The sequence below is a fragment of the Takifugu rubripes genome, chromosome 14 (genome assembly GCF_901000725.2).
Source record: "Takifugu rubripes chromosome 14, fTakRub1.2, whole genome shotgun sequence".
Classification (NCBI taxonomy): domain Eukaryota; kingdom Metazoa; phylum Chordata; class Actinopteri; order Tetraodontiformes; family Tetraodontidae; genus Takifugu; species Takifugu rubripes.
In genome coordinates this window covers 3126091-3139609 of record NC_042298.1, presented here as the reverse complement: position 1 = coordinate 3139609, position 13519 = coordinate 3126091, and the positions used below count along the sequence as shown (strand labels likewise).

The 13519-nt window shown below is 45.0% G+C and overlaps 1 protein-coding gene and 1 long non-coding RNA gene across 6 annotated transcripts in view; one reads left to right on the top strand and one right to left on the bottom strand.

Moving 5' to 3' along the window:
- LOC115252330 (uncharacterized) overlaps window positions 1-13519 on the bottom strand; it is a 72814-nt gene that overhangs the window by 22622 nt on the left and 36673 nt on the right. The gene's annotated exons all lie outside the window — the stretch shown is intronic.
- Window positions 3210-6328, top strand: zic3 (zic family member 3 heterotaxy 1 (odd-paired homolog, Drosophila)). The gene is made up of 3 exons (XM_003978867.3): window positions 3210-4486; window positions 5150-5313; window positions 5616-6328. Exons 1-3 carry the CDS (start codon window positions 3496-3498, stop codon window positions 5796-5798), a joined length of 1338 nt encoding a protein of 445 aa, XP_003978916.1. The 5' UTR covers window positions 3210-3495; the 3' UTR covers window positions 5799-6328.

Genomic DNA, 13519 nt, shown 5'->3' with positions numbered 1-13519 from the left:
GCCAGGCTGACCACACAATCTACGAAACAAAGATCAGTTGTGCATGTGTCATAAACAGACGTGTATGCAGAATATCCCCAAAGCAAAACAGCACAAAACATGGGAGACATCGACAAACATTGAACCTTTGCAGGTGTGGTTGATACCCAGGATATGAAGCTAAGTGAGAGCCTATCAGTGCTGCACACTGACACACAGACACTAAAATACCAGCCATTTCTCCTGCTTTGTAGTTTACACGATATAACATGTGATTTAACAAAAAGACGTGCAGATGAAATCGTTGGAAAATTCATCTCATTGCAATTTCTCAATCCAGGAACCTGCAGCATTTGTACCAAATCAGCCGAATTCAACCTGTGTGTTAATGACGATTCAAGAGAATCCCCACAGGGAAAGGAATCAGGGCCCGAAGACTTTTGTAAAATGTGATTCAAAGGTTGCAGTTTTGAAGAATGCTAAGAATTTAAAGAACAACAAAAAAAAGTCTGTTAAGGTTTTATAGCTGTAATTATCGCACTGGTGAACATTCTGCCTGTGGAAAATGTAAAAACAGATCATGGCTACCGTGTTACAAGAATACTGAGCACTTTTTCCTGGCAGTGCTTTTTTTAAAGGTGAAAAAAAAAATTCCCTTTGGTCTGGCCATTACTGAGTTAATTTTAAGTCCACAAACCTGTCTGTAGCACCAGGCCTGAGCCAGCAAAGTATAGTGAGGCTACAGGCCAGACAATACGGACTGAAAACATGCTTAGCTGTGAGGAAAAATGAGCAAGACTGTGTTGTTGCTGCAGGCCTGTGTTTGTATAATAGAACCACGATGGCGCTTGCTATGTCAATGTCTGCACTGAATTAACGTATAAACGTGAGCTGTTTAGCATTAAAGCGGACGGTTATTGTCTGCACTTTTCCAGCAGCACTCTCACAAAGGTAAGCACCCCACAATACTGTGATATTTTAAGGTAACGCGCATGCTCAGTCGGGAGAAGATTATGTTATAACCAATGGGCCATCCCAACGCCCAATGAGGTAATCCCAACAGAGAAGACGGAATATTTGAATTATACATGTTCCTGCAGAATTCTCCCCTATAAAATGTGCAGGGATACACATTAATATGATTCATTAAATCAGAGTTATTCCAGCCAAAGACATCAAACACCTAAAATGCAACTTGTCCCCAAATACAAATGTGCAATTACATTTGAATTCCCCTGCACAATCTACAGCCTCAGGTTTAGGTAAAAGAGAGGAGGAGAGGAGAACATAAAATGAAGCTAATAAAGGTGCAGGGCTAAAAACACATGCGTGTAATTACATTTAGCTATAAGATCTGTCTCAATCCGCAAAGGAAGCAACAGCATCACGTCCTTGTCCTTTAGAAGGCGCTGAAACGTGAAGTAAACGAAATTCCACTTTGCTACAGCCCCTCGTTCAGAGTTGTAATATGCAGCATTAATTGCGTGATAAACACCAGAAGAAACCCGCAAATGAAACGCTCAAGCAACAGTTGCTTTACATTACAGGCCGAGCTGAAAGCAGCTCTTTTTTTCTCAGCAAGGGCTCTGTGGCTCTGTGGCACAAACATTTGTGACTCATCTAAACTCATAATTATTTAACATAGTGATCATATGGCCGCGGTGCGTGACCTTCAGTAGCGCGTGGGGGCGTTTTCTTCCCACAAACCCTTAAAATATAAAGGGAATTGTGGAAAAAGTCATAATAGGGAGACGGTTGAAAAATGTCACCATAAATGTCATATGGAAAAACTATTGAGGGATCTCTTTTTCTTTCTCTCCCAGTCCCCCTCTCTCTTTCTTTCCCTCTCTCTCTCTGTCTCTCTCTCATGCACGCATGTTTCTGTGTGAGAAAACGAGCGTGATGTGAGAGAGGGAGGAAAAGAGGGGGAGAGGGAGAAATAGAAAGACTCTGAGGGGAGAGGGAGGGAGAGACAGACCGAGTGGGAGAGGCGATGGAGTGATTTGTCGTTTTAAAATAAGCTGTCGAGGTTATGTAAAAAAAGTGTCGCAACAATGTGCCACAACGGTCATAAAACTGAAGGGCGCAGCTCCCCGCGTCTATTAAATTGGCATCAGAGGTTAACAGACCCAAATCCTGAGCAGGATGAGCAGAGCACACAGCCCCTACAAGCTCCATCTACAGAACTGCAGATTTGCGCACCGCCGTGGCGCACGATCCGCACAAACACACACAGTCTGCGTAAAAGTTCGGAAACTCACCTACATCTGTGTTCTGGGATGAATGTGATAGGATGTGGGCGAAAGCAGAATGAAGCACTGATTTGAAGATTTTTTTTAAGGCGGCGGTGTCTGGTGTGTGTGTGTGTGTGTGTGTGTTGGGGGGGGGGGCGGTGGGGGGGTCATGCAGATCCCCGAAAATAAAGAATGTGTGCTCCTTCCTGGGACAGATCGAGGGGGAAAGGGTGTGAAAGGCTCGGAGTTAAAAAGCGCCGCTTGAAGCATTCAGCGCGTCTCTGAACTTGATCAGATTTTATGTGTCCTGCAGCGAGTCAGCGGCAGCCCTGTGAAACTGGGCTCAATGGCACGAATTTTTGGCTAAGCGAGGGGGGGAAAAAATCTCAGGATATTATAATTACTGCCATCTTTCTTTCCGTCCTTTATTCGTTCGTCTTACACCCTATAGAGCTTTTGCAAAAGAGAGAGAGAGAAAAGTGAAGGGAGAAGAAACCCTCCCCTTTCAAGCGGCTTCAAGAAAGGCACATTTTGGAGCAGCGCCAAGTACATTCAAGTTTCCAGTTAATAAGAGAAAACCTCGTCATCTAAGACAAATTTATAGATAAAAACATAGATGTTCACGGACTTTAAAACTTTATTGCAGCATGTGCTCCTCTAAAAGTTGTCACACGCATGAAGTGTCGCATTGAGGGCTGAATTCGCTTGCAAAAGTCTCGTGGAGTTTCTCCAACTGAAAAATCGCGAAAAGCTGCACGCGACGTGCGCGACACGCACGCAGGATGCGCGAGAGCTTCGCTCTACCTGCAAAATAATGCCTGCGAGAGCCAATCACACGAACCCAATTGAGACGAGCTGCCATCTCCAATACCAAACGGTGCCAATCACCGCGGAGCCGACCAACCAGAGGCTGCCTGCGCGGTCACGTGATCGCCGGGTAGCTGGGCGCTGATTGGCTGTCGTAACACTGCCTCCCGAGTTCATTTATGTTCTGGGAGTGAGTGATTGACTTTATCAGTCCAAGGACATCATTCGCCTGGAAAGGGGGGGAAGTTTGATCCTCTTTCTCACGGATCGCAGTCAACGGGAGTCGTTTTCTCCCAACTCTTTACGCATCTAGGATTTTTCCCCTCTCTGGCTCGGTGTGGTTTTTTTTTTTTTAGGATTTTCTTTTTTCTTGCAGAACGTTGCAGCGCGGTGTCTTCATCTTGCGCTCCCCGCTAAACTGGATTTTATTTTTAATTTCTGTTTTCTTCCCCTCTCCTAAGTTCGCTGCAAGCTCATGACGATGCTTCTTGATAGCGGTCCGCAATTTGCATCGTTAGGAGTGGGGGGCTTCGGGACACCACGGCACCACGATATTGGGAGCAGAGACTCGGGTTTGGGACTGAATCCCTTCGCCGATTCCTCCCACTCCGCAGCTTTCAAAATCAGTCCAGTGGCGCACGATATCGCCTCCAGTCAGGCGTCAGCTTTCACCCCGCAAGCCACTGGATATGCAGCTGCCCTGGGACACTCGCATGGCGGGCAGGTGGGTTCGTACGGCGGCGGAGCGTTCAATTCAACACGGGACTTTCTCTTTCGGAACCGGGGTGTTGGAGAAACCCCGGCACCGAGCGCCCAGCATGGGATCTTTGCAGCTTCCGCGGGGAGCCTTCACGGGCCGCCCGGGATCGCCGATAACCCCGGACATCTGTTGTTTCCAGGACTTCACGACCAAGGGGTGAGCCACACTTCGCCGAGTGGACATGTGGTTAACAGCCAAATGCATCTTGGCTTACGCGGGGATATTTTCGGAAGACCTGATCCGTATCGCCCGGTCGCAAGCCCCCGGACAGACCCCTACGGGGCACAGCTCCACAACTACAGCCATCCTATCAACATGAACATGGGAATGAATGTGCCGACACACCACGGCCCGGGGGCCTTCTTTAGATACATGAGGCAGCCCATCAAACAAGAATTGTCCTGCAAATGGATAGACCAGAACCAGATGAACAGAGCCAAAAAGACTTGTGACAGGACTTTCAGCACCATGCACGAAATGGTCACTCATGTGTCCATGGACCACGTCGGCGGCCCCGAGCAAACTAACCACATTTGCTACTGGGAGGACTGTCCGAGAGAAGGGAAATCTTTTAAGGCCAAGTACAAACTAGTCAACCACATCCGTGTGCACACAGGCGAAAAACCATTCCCGTGCCCGTTCCCTGGATGTGGAAAGATATTCGCCAGGTCGGAAAATCTGAAAATTCACAAAAGAACGCATACAGGTAGGAACCCACACCATCGAGGCACTGCGTGCGTAAAACAACTCTTATAAACGGGGGTCATTTACAGGAGAAACCTTCTCTATTCGTCGTCTTACAGTGGGAAAAATGAGTAAATGGTTTTTTTCTGTGTCACCCTTGTTCAGCACCTTCCAACCTGTGGTCCTTGTAGTTTTAAAAGTGAGAAATGTGCTTAATTCTGGTTGGAAAACTGCACCCAAACAACAAATCGTGAACTCATTACTTTCGTGCCACAAGTTGTGAGCGATCTTATAGAAGTTAGGGCGCGTTGTGGGGAGGGCTGCTGTGCGTTCTGGGCGCATTGAGACGTCTTTCTTATTGTTCCCAAATCTCAACCTTGGTGCTAGCAGAGTTCCTCAGCAAAAAAATGCCCTGTTGATCCAGTGTTTACTACGTGCAGACGCACAGAGCAGACCAGTAGTAGCAGCATACAGGCCTCCTGAATAAATAAAGCCTGACAGAGCAATGTGGCGCGGTAGTAAACTGCATTCATGTCGCCCTCGAAATGTAGGTTACTCTGTTATATAACAGGCTGCAGACAATTTGCATCCCCGAGCTCCGACTTTACAGGTGCTGCTACAATGGCGGTTTGTTTGTGCGGGCTATTGGGGGCAATTCACGACGTGTGTGTGTTTAATTCTGCAGGTGAGAAGCCGTTTAAGTGCGAATTTGATGGCTGTGACAGACGCTTCGCCAACAGCAGCGACAGGAAAAAGCACATGCATGTGCACACGTCAGACAAGCCATACATCTGCAAAGTGTGCGACAAGTCCTACACACACCCCAGCTCTCTCAGGAAACATATGAAGGTAATTAATGTCTTCATTACTCCTTAAACACATTAACGCACGCGTTCTCTTTGTCAAACACGCACACCCACACACAGGTCTAAGCACACGCCTCCCTCTAGCACAGACACTGCCACAACTTTCTAACACCAACAAACGCAGAATTAGCAATTTAATTAATTTCTTTTTCATTTGTGAAGATTTCGAGTACAGTAAAACAAAAAAAGGAAATGATTTATTTATTAAATTCATTTACGACTATAATAGGGATTTCGAGTCTGTCTGCGGGTTTAACAGTTTTCTATTGTTGTTTTATTTTCTAGGTTCACGAGTCTCAAGGATCCGAATCCTCTCCAGCCGCCAGCTCTGGATACGAGTCGTCCACGCCGCCAGTGATGGTCTCAGCCAACACAGAAGATCCGACAAAAACGCCGCCGCTGGCCGTGCAAAACACGTCCGGACACAGCGAAGGACTGGCCCCCAACTTTAATGAATGGTACGTTTGAAGACAGAAGAATAATTTTAAAAAAAGAACATTCAAAATGTGGACCGCAGGGTTGAGGAAACATGTGGATAAACAGACCATAAAAACTATTCCTGTTCACTTACAACACGCGCGCGCACAGACACACACACACACGAAAACACACACACACAAGTTTGGGACAACAACTGGAGATGAGAGCAAACGCGAGCACCAAGCAGGCCACGTCCGTTCTCAGGAACACGAAATTGGACTTTTACTCCGCAGTTTCGAGGAAATCAAATACATCACGAATAAAATAAAACACAATACTTTCTCAGTATAAATAAATGTTTTTTTATCTTTTAGTTTACAGATTTCAGAAAAAAAATTGTTTTATTTTTCATTTTATGTATTTTCTCAAAATTTTATTTAAAAAAATAATAAAAAGGACGATTATTTCACGCTGTTTTATATAAAGGCGACGTCTGTTGTCGCCTTTTTCAATTGATTGTTGGAACTTCAAACAGTCTTAAGAAACGTGCCAAAGTCTTTGTCATGAACTTGAACACAGAAAAAAAAAATCCTAAATAAATATTATACTCGTGAATGTATTTCCTTGTTTGATGGGTTCGAATCTATTGTCAACGTCCGTTTTCAGGTGGAGAAATGTGGTATTAGGTTACGATTGTTACCGTTGAATAACGTTGCCTTTTGTTAATACCGTTGTAAATACATATCCATGATGCCATATTTATCAATTTGTAATTTAATTATGGGTATAAGTTCTGAAACTAAATGATATTTATGGAAATGTTTTCTAACAAGAACTGTACAGTTTTTGGTCATAACCAGCTTAACATTGAACAAATGATAAACTCTAAAGCTCCAACATCGCGATTGTATCCTTCTGTTTTGTTTCTTTTTAACCAATAGGCCTACATGTGTCTTATTTGGATCGAAGAAATCGTATATGAATATTATGGATTTGTCTATATATAAATATATATAAAATGCAGATATTTCCGACACTTTTTTTGTTTATGGGACCATTGACATGTAAAACAGTGACTCTTCAGAAGGGAGTTCAGTTGAGCTGAGAAGATATTAAATGCTTTTTTTCCTTTTTCGTTGATTTTAATCTTTGTGTATTTTACTTTGATAGGCTCAGATATAGATGTCAATTCGTAGCATAAACTGGAGGAAAAAAGAGAATAAACCCATCAGCTTATATTGCACTCGTATACAGAGTCTTAGAGTGTGCGAAGTTCATGATTTTTCCAAATGGAAGTGTCAGCATTTTTAGTATTTCAAAGTCGGGGTCAAACACCCAAATATATGCGCCAGTCAGGCACTCTTTATAGTTCCGGCAATGTCTTTGTGCAAGTATGTTTAAATGTGTGCATCGGCAACAATGGAACTGTCACAATACAGTATCTTCAAAAATAAAAAAAAAAGTTTTTTGTCTGTCAGCTTGCATTGTTTTAAATGTAATTCTGTGAAACTAAGTGTTATCTGTTGTGGTGTTGCGTGTAGAGGAGTTTGATTACACATTTGCTCGTTTTGTGTGAATAACTTGTCAGTATGACATTTTCTTTTTTGTGTTGAACTAAATTCAGTGGAAGAAATTTTAGATCTACTATGTGGGTTGTGGGCAAAAAGAGTTACAGCATTGCATTGTAACTTAATTCTCAAGAATTAAATATTATGCATACGCAAAGTATATTGTACTCATAAGAAAACAATTTCAGACCACCAGCACTACTTTTAAAATAAAACGTAGAAAAAAAGGTACCTCGTGACAGTGATATATGAAATGATTTTATTTAAATAATTTAAGGAATATATGTTTTATATGCTATTTTCTATACCTTAATTTAAATGAAATACCTTTTCTTATTCCACCACCTTTCTGCCCCACGTCCAGAGGTCAAAGAAGAAAAAAATTTGATGTATAAACACAGCTAGAATGTGATGTTGTAACACTTTCTGGGAGAAATGGTTCACCCCAAGTTATTCCTGAACAGCAAAAATGTTTTACTGATGAACTGTGTCACTGTGCCTCATGGAAGGCGAACCATGTTACAGCAGCAGGCCTATGCCTTAGCCTATATTTAGCTACGATAGAGGCGAAGGTCACTTGTACTTTTTAGGCTACTGTATGTTGGTTGATTTGTTTTACCAACTATTTATGATGAAATGTGAACGGAACATTTTGATTGAAATTAAAAAAAAACACATTCTGAAAAGTGGCTTTCGGACTGAGGAGTTGATTGTCATCACGGTGCCCCCACTCCCCCCAAACACACACACACACACACACACACACACCTCCTCTTCCCCCTGTTTTGCCATATCAGAAAAGTAAGAGTCACTTGAACTTGACACTGATTAGGGCGCCATCTTGGTTGTTTGTATGAGTGAGTGTGAGGAGCGGAGGGGAGGGAGTCAGGGAAACACTCCGTTGCAGAGAGTTCAGAGGAGGAGGGGGGGGAGTGTAGATGAAGATGCGGGTCATCTTCCTCCGCCGCGCCGGTCGTGTTAAGTTTGGATTTGGATTTATCGGGCGAGAAGAGGCAGTGGTGGTGGTGGTGGTGGTGAGGCAGACGAGTAGATGGCAACTGAGGACACTGTGTGACTGCGAATGTGGAGCGGGAGATGCTGCCAAAAGCGGCGCTGCCTCCGCGTCTTTACGGCACAAACGAGCGGGACCGCCTTATAAAAACAATCAAAGGAGATTCCACACATCTGCGGACCAAAAGGGGATCGCTTTCAATGGCTGGAAGGCGCGCGCTGTCCTGATATGTTTAAAATGAGCTTTAATGACGTGTCTTAATTACAATTCTTTGGGCAACATAACCAAGAGACAGCACAGCTAACGCAAGTTTTTTTTTTAGCTGTTTTTTCCCCTCCCCTTTTGGAGTCTGGAGCAAAGAAAGATTTTAACACCAACCCCCACACAGGGTCTCCCCCAAGCATCCCTCAACTATAAACAGATTTAGGAATACTGATTCAGATTCTTCTTCTGACTTTTGCGCAAGCGCACCCCGTGCGTTCCGTTTGATTTAATTTCTTTTCTCCCTCTCCTCCTCTATTTCTCTCCTCCCCCACCTCCCCATCCCACCCGCTCCCCCTCCGTCTCGTCGCACATTTCAAGCCCCCCCTCCCCCCTCCTCCCCTCTCTTCTCAGACACGGTGACGTAAAACAAACGGGACTCGGCTCTCTCTGAAACCCGGCGCGGGCTCTCACAGACTGCGTGCATCTGGGCTGTTTTATAAGGATGTTAACTATAAACGACACGGTGGCTTGATCGTTGTGGAAGTTCCAATAATCCTACACCGATATAAATAAACCTTTAACATTTAATACCGACGCGCTCCGGCTAACTGGCCAGATTACAAATGAAACTGCTAATAAAACAGCGGGTTTTCCCCCTTTCAGGTCTGCGCGTTATTGCCCATGAGCAGCTTTATTCTGATGCCCATTTCGACACGTCGTTTCCACAGTCTATAAGGAACCAGAGCGGGCGATTCAATCCAGAAGGAGGAAAAAAGAACATGAAAGGTTCCTTTCTGGTGGATTCTCAATGGATTAGAAAGCGGCGGCAGTCACGTGGACGCCGTGGTGTAAAGACTGGCGGCTGCGCCACAACAATGCCCCCCCCCCCCCCCCCCACTGGCTCTGAATTACGTTCGCGCTCATTCATCTCAAATTGTCTTTATGGATCGCCATACTTGGCCGAGGATGACTGTTGGCAGTGCGCACAGCACTAATCTCGAGGTTTGCTCGAGGTATCCGAGGGAGAGGGGGGTGGGGGGGAGTTGTACTTGTGGCTGAAGTTTTATATCGGATTGATTGGTCAGCCACCTCCCTTCTATCTTCCCCCTGTTTAGTCGCAGAGTATTTGCTGGCTGGAGCGCGCTCTAAGAGGATAAACCGACACAAGCAGGTCCACAAAGCCCTTTGTCACGCAAGGGAGGCTTTGATCTTAATAAACTCAAAGCTAATTTGTCATTTATCAGTGGTCATGTTCAGACGCAACATTGCGCACACGTCTTTCCATTCCTACAAAAGTGTACATGTGCGGAGCTCTGGCTCTATTGGCTCAGCTTAGGCTTGGTGGCGAAAGAGGCTGCGCAGAGTACAAGGTCTTGCCCAAGGGCGCTTCAGCCGGGCACTTGGCCTTTGAACTGAATCTGAGACTTTTTGGACAAGGCGCGGCGCCTGGAAGTGAACACATGGCCGAACTGCGCCGCTGTTTGCACAACACCAGGATACACGCCATCTCCCTCCGTCACTGCAAGTCATCTGAGGAATGTGTGTTAAACGCGGGCTTTACTTTCACGCAGCACAAGTTAAGAGGGATTAATTAGAGTCATTTCTTCAATCAAGATAATAAAGCGGCGACAGGAATGTGTGTCACCAAACGCGCCGCGATAATTAAACTGAATTGCGACTAATTTGTTTCTGCATTAAACGTAATAAAAATTAGTTATACAATAAATAAACTCCGTGCGCAAAATAATGATAGCACAAGTGTTAGCGTGCACTCAACAACAGCTTAACGCAAAGGCTTTAATTTCCAGGAAAGTTGATGTGTGCATGCCAATTATCGATGCTTATTCACCTCCAGCAGGGTTTTGAATATTCATTCACGAAGTACCTTAATCCACCACATGCCTTTATACCTTTTATGATGCAAACTGATAACACAATGGCTTTGTCTTCTGGTTCAATTATTCCTCAACTGATTCCTGAAAGACATTTACATAGTCCATCATAGGGCGAAGCACTGTAGCCTGCAGGCAGTGCTGATGAGGACATGAGTGAAAGTGCACGGCCAATTGTGGAGTATTACAATTTAAAGCGACTTCCTGAAGCGTTTCCATTCAGATTTATAGTCATTTTATAGATTTACGGCGCCGCTGTGGAATTATAATTCTATTACGCATGTTCTGAAAGATAAACGGAGGATGTCCAACAGGAGACAGCTCTAATTCTCCAACATCTGGCGACGTGTCAGACACTTGATGAATTCCTTATCAGTGCGGGCGCAGAAATGAACTGTAATAGGTCCCGAGTGAAGACTCCGGGAATAAGCGCGCATTCAGCGGAGCAGATGTTCGCCAATTGTGCTGTCGTGATTGTCTTCTGACAGATGTGTTTTTTCCCAACACTTTTGAGGAGTTGCAAACGAGCAATTGACATCGTTTTAATGGCTCGTTGATCTTTGGTGAATGTTGCGGCAGCCTTGCTTCCCTTCTGAAACTGGTGAAATAACAAGCAGTCTCCCCGAGGAGCGAGGCATTAATCACCGAAGGCGGCACCGTCAAAATTCCCACCATCTAATTAGTCCTTGAACTACACAACTGCTCGACTATTTTCATCTCTTGCAAAAGTCAACAAAAAGTCGATTTATTTAATAGACGTTGAGATACGTCACTTTCAACCGACCTTTCACCTGAGATGCGCCCCCAGTTTGCAGCTCACGGGGCGGGTTACCCCCCTGGAGGGAGTGGGGGGATAGAAGCTCTCACATATTCATCAGCCTCTCTAAATAAAGAGGACAATACCCGCTAATATCCCCCACTTTGAGGAGACAATAAGTAAGAATCGGAGAGTGCTTTCGTCATCATTAAAGGCTCCATTCATCCCCCTCTCTCGCAATGATTTCCCGCGCTTGGGCAGTGCTCTGATTGGAGGAGCATCTCACAGGAAGCGCTGTCGCACGCGCGTTTGCTGCAGGTGAAGCGCGGAGAGATGAACGAGCGGGTGGATTGGCCATGAAATGAATCAATTAAAGGAACGTCTGGCAGTCTCACAACAAGAAAACATCCGCCTCGATAAAGATCTGTGTCCCAGAAATGCCAATCAGCGGGGGGGAGGGGGGCAAGATCTTTAATCCGTTATGGATATGCATGAGGAAGGGATAGCACCATGGAGAAAAATTGTGCTGATTATATCACAGCCTCAGCACACGAACGCCTGCGCGAGTTTCCTGCTGTCATATAGAGCCTACTGAGATAGAACCATACTCATAAAAACAGTTTAATGGAATTAGCATCATCTCCCATGAAAAGTCTTTATTAAGTAATCACGGAGCATCGTAATTATCATTATGTGTAATTAATTTAACGTTTGACACGCAAACTTGGATTATTTCTTTATTTATTTTTTCATTCTTTTGAGCAGCCTCGTCTCTGAGAGCAGACCTGGCTACCATGGTGACCAAGGGCTCCTCATCAACTTTACCGAGTGCTGCGGAGCATTTGTTGCTGACACACTCCTGCACAGCATGGCCACCGCTCATCAGAACAGAAATATATTCTGATGCTTTTTCACTTCTTTGGGGTGAAAAGGGGAGCAGAAATAATGAGCAGTGTATGTTCCAGCAGCTTTTACCTTGCAGAGGTCACCGGTGTTTAAGGCATTTATGGATCTCTGATTAAAACTGGGCCGTATGAAGAATAACAGTGATGCAACACTTTCAACGGTTTTGTTTTTGATGCATTTCTTTAGGGATATTTTGCGTGTTTTTGTCGAATCGGAACCCCCCGGGGACATTTTTGCTAACATCCGTGTGTCTCCGCGGGACGACTGAGAAGCAGAGCCGAGGAATCTGGTTCCATTTTGACCCAGATTTTCGGCATTTCCCAGATCCGTCCTGTGGATTCAGAGATTCGGGTGACCTTTCTCTGTTTTGGATAGCTAGGTCTTACCAGGGGAAGAGAAGGTTTGAGGGTGAGGGGGGTTCTCCAGCTGGAGGGGGGTGATTTTCAACAGCTCTGTTCTACAGGTTTTCAACAGCCACAGTAAAAAGTGTTAGACATAGCACCACTTATTTTCATGCCGCTTTGCCAGTAATCTAAAGTCCCCTTTCTCACTGTGCCTTTTGGCTCCAGCATTACACATCAGGTTCAAACTTTCACAGCATTAGTCATAATGTTAGTCTGGAGCCGTTCACAGGTCTAAATAAATCAGCGGTGCCAAAGTCAGAGGCGTTTCTCCCCTTGAAGTATCAACAATCAGTTCCAGTTTGATGGAAAACATTGCATGATTGCACACCTTCAACTTTGCGACTCTGGACCGAACAGATTGCTTTGTATTTTTTCACCCCCCCTCCTTCTGTTAATGGTCAGCATCCTGGGACATTAAGAGGTGGGTATGGGGAGGTAGGAGGCAAAAAAGGAGCCAGGTAGGAGGGCCTAGAGGAAGGGAGGGGGATGGTAAAGCCAGGTGTTGGTGGAAATTGGCAGGCGATTGCCAAAGCGACCTCATGCCAGGATAATGCATGGGGCCATAGGTGTCCCCCAATCCCAACCCTCATGCTGATAGCTTTTCAATGCCTGTGGGACAATCTCTCCAATAATTGCTTTTCCTGTGTCAATTCTGGTCTGTGGGCCGCTAACAAAAGAGAAGGGACTTTGTTTCTCACAATCACTGCAAAACTGCTGCATTGTATCCACAGCTTTTTGTGCCCACTTTGTTTATTTATCCATGGAAAAGCGCCACCAATGCTGGTCCTCTGTTTTAAAGAAATAATAGCAGGACGGCACCTTCTGCAAGTGTCCAGAGGCAGCTGTGTGATTGGCAGGCCGCTGCTTCACACACGGCCCCTTTTCTCTGAGAAGCGCTGTGGAAGTTGTAACCAATCTCCTGTTTTTAAAAAGTCAAAGAGGCAAATATTTTCATTTACATATCTGAAGCAGCCTTTTCATCCTCTGTTATGATGACCGATGACATATTTCTCTCCTCATGGAGCC